This window comes from Stylophora pistillata, chromosome 5 (genome assembly GCF_964205215.1).
Source record: "Stylophora pistillata chromosome 5, jaStyPist1.2, whole genome shotgun sequence".
Classification (NCBI taxonomy): domain Eukaryota; kingdom Metazoa; phylum Cnidaria; class Anthozoa; order Scleractinia; family Pocilloporidae; genus Stylophora; species Stylophora pistillata.
The window spans coordinates 16765775-16776555 of NC_142523.1; the positions used below are offsets into that span (position 1 = coordinate 16765775).

A 10781-nucleotide genomic window follows, 5' to 3' on the forward strand; every position below is an offset into this window, starting at 1 on the left:
AAAACTGTTTCAAATTACTTTTAGCAGATTGACGCTCCTGAAATACTTGAAGACAAAATAGACTCTTATTTCAAATGGGCCAAAGGAAGTAACATAGCTAGAGAGGCTCTTCCAGGAAGCGTTCTTGATATTCCAAGCATCGACGTTGTTCTTCGCCCCGCAGAGGTCCTGATAAAGATCTGCAAGTTCCTAGAAATTATTTGCACAGAGAAATATCTACATGACTGTGCAGACACTGTGGACTCAACTCCTTCAATAACACGTAACTATATAAAGTGGACTGCCAAACAGAAGGATACTGTGTACAGGGAAATGAAGAGATTCTCTTTTCTACAAGGGTATTCTTTTGATAAGACAGTTTAGTAGACAAGAAAACGAATGAAAGAAAAAACTGCAGAAGATTATTCATTAGTTAAATTTATGTCTCGTTTATTCAGAAAGTTAAGAAAAGTAATGAAGAGGATTTAAGAAATCGCGACACTTCAACGAGGTTCATCTTACATTTAAGAAGTAAACTTATGTTCAAACGCCATCTTGAAATTGAAACTTTAGACCAAGATGGCATACTTTTCCAGATAGGCGAGAATGAAAAACAATCAGAACGCAAAACAATTGTTAAATTCTAGGCGGAGAATTAAAAAAATGTACAATACTAATGCTCGCTCTTTAACCAAAACGGTTCCAAAACGGTTTTCTTTGGGGATGGCGCGTACTAACTAGTTTATGCAATTCAGTGACTCCTCACTTTAGCATCGATCCATTTGCTTGATTAGTTTGACGGGTTGCTTTATGAAATAAAAGGCAGTCTATGACTGCATGTGCCTACTGAACACTGAGTTTGTACACTGGTCAATTGACAGGCTGGGGTTAGGGCAGAAAATTGATAGAATAGGTACATTTATCAATGTGCACACGAATAAATAATTCATTGCAAAACTTCGCCACCTCACATGCTCTGCGCACCTGGTGCTATGAATTCGAGTCTGTAGTTATGTGGTTCGAGCCCCTTCTTTTTTGTATTTATTTTTTTCGCATTTTGATTTAAATTCTTTATTAAAGGATCTGCTAAATATATTTAGAGTAAAGCTCTAGTTCAATCGATAACAATGTCGAAATGCAGGGGTGAAACCCTGAAAGAAAATTAACTAAACTCGAAAACGCCAAAAATGAGTCCGAAAAAACCCGATCAGATTCGTTCAATGATAGCTAGTGTTGGAACTGAACCAGGACGGGTCAATAGAGATGTAACGAGTGTCTCACCGTCCGCCATTTTGAAAACCGCGAAGGGCTTGGAGAAGATTACGCACTTAAACGACACCATAATCGACGACATGACGTAAGAGTCTACAGCCTTCTTAGAAGAAAGGCACAGTAGGCGCAAAAATGACTCGGTAGTCACCATAAACAACCGTCTTTTTGTCGCTGCATGCAGACCATTCTATCATTACATAAAATTTACCTTCCTTAACATGTTATTTTGATTCTCACCACATCATTTTGAAATTTTGGACTCGTAAAAACTACATAAAAATAGTTTCCGTGTGCTGAGAAAAGACGGTTAGGGCAGAAGTTTCAATAAAATCTGGGGTCTAACACCGGTCTAATATTGGTCTAACGCCGGTCTAATATTGGTCTAGCACCGGTCTAATATTGGTCTAACACTGGTCTGATATTGGTCTAACACCAGTCTAACAGACTAACACCGCCTGCAATACTTCTCGCCGATGTCTGTTCAGCCTGCGATGATGCCCTGTTTTTTGTTTTTCTTTTTTAGCCACCTATTACCCCATCGGAAAAGTGAGAGCGCATGTTTTACTCGGCGGATATGGCGCATTCGAGGAGCGTTTTCTTATTCCAGCATAGATGAATTTCGTTGGGGGAACGAAGAGAACAAGGTTTTATACTTTTTTGGACTGTTATTGATGCGAAACAAGTGGAACGTGACAATTTAATCAAGTTTGTTCTTATGGAGAGGTCTGAAGGGTCACCAGAACATTCTTTCAATTATAGTTTATCGTCAGTTGTTTTAAATTTATTCAGAGAGCTAAAGCGAAAGCAGCTGCTCCAAATTTCGTAGCCGCGTTAGCTACTCTACTTCAGTCCCTAAATTCACACTTGTTAGCGCAGTGAGATATGTGACGGAGGAGGTTCGACAGAAACCTTCCTGTAAACAGAAACCTTATCTGTTTTTGTTTGTGTTAATCTCTGCAAAATGAAAAAAAAAAAGATGGAAATTTTTAGAAATACCGCCATTTTATAAAAGATGATGCCGTTTCCTGTCTTTACCACCCGTCAAACAAGCATGCGCACTCATTTTGCCGCTTGCTTGCTTTATATCTAAAGTGCCTGTAACCCCAAAAAATTTTTCTGGCTATATTAAATCTCTCTATTGCACTGAGCAAAATGCCGCAAAAATTTTTTTGTTTGGTTAAAACCGCGATTTTTTATGATTTTTCAAAGTCGAGTTTAGTTTTCGAACGACCGAGTGAACGAGAGACTGGTGCCAGTGACGTCATTCCAGGCCATCGGCCGTCGGGCTCCGATCCAATCTCAGTCAATATTATACGTTCCCAACGAGATGAAACCTTCGTTAAAGCCTGATCTGGTAAATTTTTCTCACCTTTCTCTTACTTCGCTCGCTTTCAGCTGATTTCGTTTCCTCCGACATTCCATGCGTGATCAGTCGGAAAGACGCAAATTCCAACTCCATCTTTTCGCAACCTTCGTTGTATAGTCTTGCTGGTCAGATCAGAAAACATGACTGAATAATCTTCTTCTCGGAAGTAGTAGGAACATATGGCCGAGTATTTTGTGGGCTTCCAATGTGCATGCTTCAATTGCACAAAGTCAACCCACTTCCTTCTTCTCTTTTTTTTCTCCGGGTTATCTGCCCCATAAAAAGGTATCGCATGAAGTGCTATTCTTTTTCCTTTCTTGGGAGTGTTGCTACACCCGAAAACAACGCACTTATCAGGCATATCCGTCAAGATACTTCATCCAGTCCTTGAAGCAAACTCATTGGAAAGCCTGGAATGACGTCACAAACTGTGCTCGACCCAGACCCATCTTGATAATTCCGTGCTTAGGTCGTGTTTTGAAAAAATGCGACTTTCCACGACTTTGAAAATTCATAAAAAAATCGGGGTTTTAACTAAACACAAAAATTTTTGCGGCATTTTTCTCAGTGCAATAGAGAAATTCAATATGGTCAAAAAACTCTTTTGGGGTTATAGTGCCTTAAGCTAAAATCTCTCACAGACAAAAGAAAAACTTCCCAAGGACTGCAGCTCCTCACTCTAAACGTTCATAACGAGTGCCTTTATTTAAATACGGTCCTCAGACTACCATTGGCACAAAGATGATATGACACTTATAACCTCTCTTCTATGAACGTACGGAAAAAGAATCGAATAATTCATCATAGGGGATTTCTCATGTTCTGTTCTGAGTATTATTATTGACTGACGGAACACAATCCAAAAAAATATACCCCGTCCATAAATTTTCTTTTCTTTGCAAGTGCAATACGATAAATTAATTATCAACTGTTGTCGAATTTTCAGCAGTGTGTTGTAAATCGAAATACCTGAAGACCTTTCGTGAAAAAGCCTCTCTACAGTAGATCGGTTCAGAATCTTTTCAGGCTACAGTGGATACTTAAAAGATGTGCTGGCCAGCTGCTCGACTTAATGAACACGTTCCCTTGAGAAACAAGAATCTCGTTAAAGCCTCAAGTCTCAGTGTGATCAGCACTTAAATAAAAAGTGGCAATGAAAGCTTTTCTTTCTTTATCTAGCCGATGATATTACAGTCAATACAAAAGTTTCCAGAATTATGGAAATTTCACACAGATTTTAATTAAGCAATTGTGAAAAAAAATTCACCTGGGAAACTGTAAGCCTGAATCTTCCTCGGAAAACCATAAAAGTTGCTAAGAGAGTGCGAGAAAATAAACAAAGGTAGACTATTAAATTTCACATCGCCGCGAAATATTTCAGAAAATAGCATATTTCTAACATGATAACGTAACAACTTGCAAAATAATTTGATATTTCTTTTTTGCTTTCATTTGCTTCCAATAATGCAGTTTCGTTTTTTGCTTTGTTTCAAATTGCTTACGCACCAAAGTGAATCTTGCAAATTAATCTCACCACTGCGGCCATGAAGATAATCAACGAAAAGATTAAGAAAGTGTCACTGGTTCTACTTTCTGCTCTACTGATCTCGGAAAACAGAGATTTTTCTCAGTCATTAATAATCCTTCATTAAAATTTTGTCTACGCTACACTATGGATAATTCCTGTTTAAAAAGGGACGTATTAACGACTTAATTCGAATCACATATCCTATACCACTACCCACCGCGTTTATGATCGCGCCAGAAACATTTTTCTTTTGTTTTCGGTTTTTTTTTCTCTTACTCTGTACAAGCTAAAACAAGGCCAGGAAAGAGGTCTAAGATGTCATTATGGTTCACCGTTTTGTTTTTCTTTTCTGTTACAACATCGATTCCATTACTGTGTTTTGATCACTCCGCTCATTCTTCTTCATTTTTTTCTTGAAACACGGAATCATCAAACACAACTCACGACGGAAATCTTGTTTTAAGAACGTATACAACATCGGATTAATCAGCGAAGTGGAAAATCGCAAAAAGTCAAAAACCAGCAGCCATACTGGCGGTATGGCGTAGAACACATGTGTGCCGAGGTAGTCCTGTAGGAGGCTTATGTACCAAGTGGACCAGCAACATGTAAATATTCCCAACATAAGTGCGAAGATGGATATGGCGCGTTTTTCAGTCACTAAATGTTTGCCTCGGCCACGATACTCGCGAAAAGTTTCCAACTTCCTAATCTGTTTTGCTTGGTGATGAATCACATTAAACATTCGAATGTAAAAGAACAACATGAGCGCTAAAGGTATCAACAAACAGACAACAATGCCAACCATGTTGTAGATCAGACCCCAACGAAGTTTAGTAGGATTTCGAGACGTGAAGTTGTCCAATTCTTGCCACGCAAGTTGTATCAGCGCCATGAATAGCGAAAAGAACCACACAGAGGTTATAAGTGTAACTGTTCTCCTTTTGGTGACAATAGTCATGTATCTAAACGGGTAGATCACAGAAGTGTACCTTTCCCCAGTAATAATAAGGATGTGAAATATAGTGGACACAGCAATAAACCTGTAAACAGCTGCTGAAGTTATGCACAGTCCCGAGAAGTTCTTATAGCCGACCAGTGCATTGCAAGCGGTGTTCATCGGGATCCCAAGAACACCCATCATTAGATCAGAAATGCTCAAACTTACCAACAGTAAGTTGGTTTTTGTCCGTAGAGGCCTTCTTTTGACGAACAACACAAGCACTAACAGGTTGATGGCAATGATGAGGACGCTAAGACTGATTAAACAAGAATCATACCCAATATCGAAGTAACTCTGTGGTAGTGAATCGCCGCTACTTTCCACCGAAGAAGAGTTATTCGACTTCATTACATCCAACCTGTACGCGCGTGTTAAGTCCAGGTAATACTTCCTAACAAGCAATCTTGCAGCTCTTTTTAATACGAAGCCACCAATCGTCTTTCAGCGTTGAGGAGTAGACTCTTAGCTAAACAATCGTTTTCATAATCTAAGTTAAAACCAATAATATTTTGCGGTGAATTTGCTAAGGAGACCCGACAAAGAGTCCTTGATTAACGATAAAATCATGAGTCGGGTGCTGTCCAATTAAAACAGTTTCCAATGTTCAGCCACGTTTCCAGATATTAAAAAGTTAAATAGAAACGTGTCTCAGTCGTTGATGCTTGATTGATGGCCTTTGAGTCTTCAAATAAAAGTCTGTTGTGTATTTCTTCATAAAACAATAGTCCTTTTGCACCTTTTCACACCTCAGTCTAGTAATATTTTATTATCTTATCGCTTTTTTAAAGCCACTTATGTTTTCTTTTTCTTGGACACTCTCTTGATGATATTCCGCCGCAAAAATCGATAAACTTTACTTTGCTCCGACGAAGGCCAACGCTCGAAACGTCAGCTTTTGTAATCGTTAAGGTGGCCAATTTACCACTTCAACTTTGTTGATATATCCAAACTTTACTTTAATCGACATTCGGATCGATCTCTGTAATAATTTTAACCAACCCATCCGATAGGAGGGTACTTTTTCCTCGTATTCCTTTGTCCGTCGCAGTTTTGCCGATATTGACACTTTGTATTTCAAATTAATGCTAACCTCTAAAATTATATGTAAACGATGGTTAAAAGCTCAAAGTACAAGACTGACTCCCTGAACGCAGAAAAAAATCTGTAATAAGAGATAACTTAATCAAACGATCGTAAATTGAACGAGTGAATCAAAGCATTCAATGGTCACAACTTATCAAAATGCATGACTTCTGTGGTAATTTTATTACGGTCACATTAAGATAACAAACATCCAAGTGAAAATTACTTTCCGACTAAGCATTGATTACAAGTATCTGGCTTTTCATGACATGCTGGACTGTCATGGTTCTCGCTCGCACCTTCCCCAGACTCCTCTCCGAGCGTGGTGCGCCTTACAGCGCGTGCGTTGTAAAATGGTGTAACTATCATTTGCAAACGTAAAATTAGGATTGCAAAAACGAGTTCATTTCTATGTTCACATAAAGTCACATTGAATAAGCACTATTCAGGTCACGGCTGGAAAAGTTACAATTATGTCGTTGTTCAGTTGCTGTTGCTTTTGTTTTTGTTTGCGTCTTTTTCTTTTAACGTCGTAAATCAATGGTAGAAAGCTCCTTGACCTTTTCACTCCCAGTAGTGATCAACGAGGAATGTTTCCTTACCATGAGTGAATTTTGGGCAAAATGGTAACGAGAAGAAAGAAAAAGATTAACGAGGGGATATTGCTCGATTTAATACAAAATTCTCAGAACTAGAATCATAAGCGACATGTGGGGAACGGTACAGATAAAGGATGTCTACACCTTGAGAGAAAAAGGGTTAAAATATCAGTGTCTAAAACTTGTACTTCAAAAAGGAGTTTTCTTCGGGTCCAGTCACCATCCCACACGAGAAGTCAGCGAAAATCGACCTAGGAAACACGACAATTTCTCAAAACGGAAAAGCCACCAGTTGCTGAACTGAACCAAGAGAACAAGAGCATGTGTACTCTTGCTCTGAAATTAAGCAGCTAACAAAACGACACCAAACGTTGCGGCTCATGAGATGATGGTAGAGGTTTGACAAAAAGCAAAAGATGGTCCACTTCAAGTGCTCAGAGATTTGGTAAAACATTGGAAACAGCCCTAAATCACAAACATCTTTGTAAATAAAACATATCTTTGCACGCGGTGCAGATCAAAGGTTCTGCTGCAACCAACAACTGCTAAATGTCCACTGACCAGAGCTAGTCTTTAACGATGTACGTCATATTTGTCAAACCGATTCTAATCACTTTTAAAATAAAGTAAATTGTTAGATTCCGCTCAAAAAGAGAACAAATAATTTCAAGACCATAGGTTAAAATCTCGAACACTTCTGACATTTCTGTCTAAATGACTGAAACGATTTGTAGTTGCGTTAAATCAACGGAAAAGTACGGTGACTGGTTAGAGCCATAACAGAAACACAATTTTTTTAGGGATTAATTTAAATTAAGTCACCAAATTAAAAGGAACCCCGTTTCGAAACACTTATAAATAACTGCTGCACAACATTTCAATTGACTTCTACTTTTCTACATTGTACTACCAACTGTAAATTTCGACTTATAACTGAAAATTTCCACTTATAACTGTAAATTTCCACGTATAACTGTAAATTTCCACTTAGATCTGTAATTTTCCACTTATAACTGTAAATTTCCACTTATAACTGTAAATTTCTACTTATATCTGTAAATTTCCTCTTATAACTATACATTTACAGTTATAAGGGTAAATTTCCACTTATAACTAGCTGTAAATTTCCACTTATAACTGTAAATATACACTTATAACTGTAACTTTACACTTAAAACTGTAATTTGCACTTGTAAACGTTAATTTACAGTTATAACTATAGATTTACTCTTGTAACTGTAGATGTACACTTTTAACTGTAAATTTATGGTAATAATAACTATAAATTTACACTGGTGATTGCAAATTGACACTTATAACCGTAAAGTAAACATCAATCGAAAGGCAGTCTCGTGCTTTCGTTCACGTGTAGTAGAGTGCAGTCCACAAGATGGGGGAAGGCGCAAGGGGAATGGAAGAGGTAAGTTGCGGTCAATTTTACATGTAGTGTACGATATCAAGAAAGGCAGAGAGAAAGCGAAATCTAGGAAAACAAAGGCAGCTAATAGTATTAGCCATTCCGGGAATATCTCCGGAGCACAGAATACAATAAAGAAAGAGAGTGTAAAGAAAAGAAAGATCGCTCTTGGTAGGATGCACTGTTTTACAAAAGAGAAAAGGTTTCTGACGGTACTACTAACCAGTGCCGGAGGTGGCACCCGTAGGCTAGGATCGATATACCAGGTCATTCTACCAAAGGAGACCTTATAGCAGAAGCCCGAAAGCTCTTCTTCACAGGGGGGTCTTTCCACTCACGAAGAAGAAAAGGAAATGATCTTTGTCCTTGCAAATTTTAAAGCGGAGCCTATCGAAGAATTCATTGAAGATGGAGAAACCACAGATGACATCACTGTCCAGAAGTATATCGAAAAACACAAACTGACCTTGGCAAGGTTGTAATTAACATCAAAGCTTTCATCTCTCTGTACTCTCTCTTATGTGGCCTGTGATGATGATGACGCCAATCTCAATTCACCAACAGTTGAGTTTGTGGAGTCATCAAAGTCTGAGAAGCGTCAGTAAGACAAGAGGAAGGCATGGCTTATGAGGTATGCAAACCTGGATGTAGACGCATTTAAACTGGAAGACGCATCCTCCCATTCTGTTCCTGATGACTTTCCTTGTTACAATAGTGCTGACTTGGTATGGTTAGGCCATTCACTTCTCGATACATCCGAAGAATGCCAACAGTTGCAGGGGCGGATCAAGGGGGAAGGTGCAGGAGGTGTGCACCTTCCCCCCCGAGATGACCTGCGGCTTTATAATACAAGTGGTATTCTGCTACTACAATCTGTTTACGTCCGGTCACCAGCCAGTTACGCCATTCTTTAGTTGTGCACCCCCTCCTAAAAAAATCTTGGATCTGCCCTGAGTTGTTGCAATAACATGAAGAATCATTGCAGCAATCTATCGAGATTGACCGGCGGAAAGAAGAGGAAAAGAAAGATATTTTGATTCAGCAAGATCAAGAAAGGGAGAAACACGAGAGAGAAACTGCACGATTTGAAGCCGTAAGATCATCCAGGTCCTGGAGAGTACCTGCTGAACCAGCGGTAGGAGCCCCACGGGTAGGGATAAGGGTTCCTCATGTAACCAGTGGAAATCTTGTGCACTACTTTTCTAGCAGTGACAAAATGTTGCGTGTCTACGACTGGATCGGCTCGCTGGCAAAAGAGCCAGAGAACTTTAAACTGTGTTCTTCGCCTGAAGTCGTGGCAATGCCGTGTGACCCCGTTAGTAACTGCACCCTATACATACAAGTTACGGACGAGTCAATATTGTCGTTGGAGGATTCTGACGTTATGTTCAAAGGGTATGGCAGTGAGCAGAGGTATGTAGTGACATACATGTTGCTTTTTTTTTGAGAGATTATTTTTTACCAGCGAAATATTAAAGACCCATGACCGACCATTAGTTTAAACTGGGGGTTTTCGTTTCCGTTCTTTTTTTCAGGAAACCCGAAAATTTGTACGGTGGTATTCAACTGCAATCGGCGAGTACACCTCCAGATTTCCTAGTGTTAGGTGACGAGTGCTTGGTTGCAGATCACCATGAGGGAGAATTGATAAAGAAAACTACGCTAAGGTACAAGAAAAGCGGGAAGAGGCACTGCGTGCTCTGAATGGAAGCGTGCATGTCATTGTCAATAAAGAAAAATGTGTTAAGGACCTTAGTTCCATTTGTAAAGATCCCAGCATCCTTGAAAAGAACGTTGTAGTTGGCATACAGGGGGCAGAAACATCGGGAGATGCTGTTTTGGGAGAGGCTTATTCTTTGTTTGGGCACAGTTTCTTGTCTCAAAGTGATGGCGATAGCCAGCACTCAATTCCAATTCTCCCAAATCTCAACCAGGAAGACTATGTGAGAATTGGCAGAATTTTGACACATCAATTTGTGCTTTGCGGTATGTTCCCAGTAAAGGTGTTCCAGGCATCAATGCAGAACATTCTTTTTCGGCCGCGCAACCGACGAGTGTAAGATCGAGTCTTTTCTGTGGCTTCTACCACCAAGGGAGAGAGAGTGTCTATCAAGGGCATTGATAGGTGACGGATCATTCCCACAGGAGAGATTATCCATCTACTCGAAGACTACAGCGTACGCTAGTTACCTACTGCAGATAACATCAAGGCTCTGGTACTGTCTGTAGCAACCACTGAGTTTGTGACAATGCCTTTCTTGTGCTTATCCAGCGTGCGAGAGAGAAAGGGCCAAATGTGGGGGAGGGTGAACATAGGAGAGATTGCATCATTGTACGAGATTTCCAGGCTAACCGCAGCCGGCATCACTGCAATCTTGGAGTGTATCCCGGAAAATCCAAAAGAGGATCAAATCTTTCGCTGGTTGGAAGGCTATCTCAAGGGATCCAGCGACGAAATTCTTTCAAAATTTCTCCGCTTCTGCCCTGCTACAGATATGCTATTGCCTGATCATGGCATTTCAGTGCGCACAGAG

General features: G+C 39.7%; 1 protein-coding gene across 1 annotated transcript; it reads right to left on the minus strand.

Annotated features, from left to right (window-relative positions):
* Positions 1 to 3771: 3771 nt before the first annotated feature.
* LOC111325077 (histamine H2 receptor-like) lies at positions 3772 to 5496 on the minus strand. Its single transcript, XM_022928803.2, has one exon. The coding sequence runs from the start codon at positions 5494 to 5496 to the stop codon at positions 4498 to 4500; it is 999 nt and encodes a 332-aa protein (XP_022784538.2). The 3' UTR covers positions 3772 to 4497.
* Between the last annotated feature and the right edge of the window lie 5285 nt (positions 5497 to 10781).

Bases quoted from the DNA above. Each gene is read 5' to 3' on its own strand.
- LOC111325077 (XM_022928803.2), bottom strand. From the start codon at position 5,496: ATGAAGTCGAATAACTCTTCTTCGGTGGAAAGTAGCGGCGATTCACTA.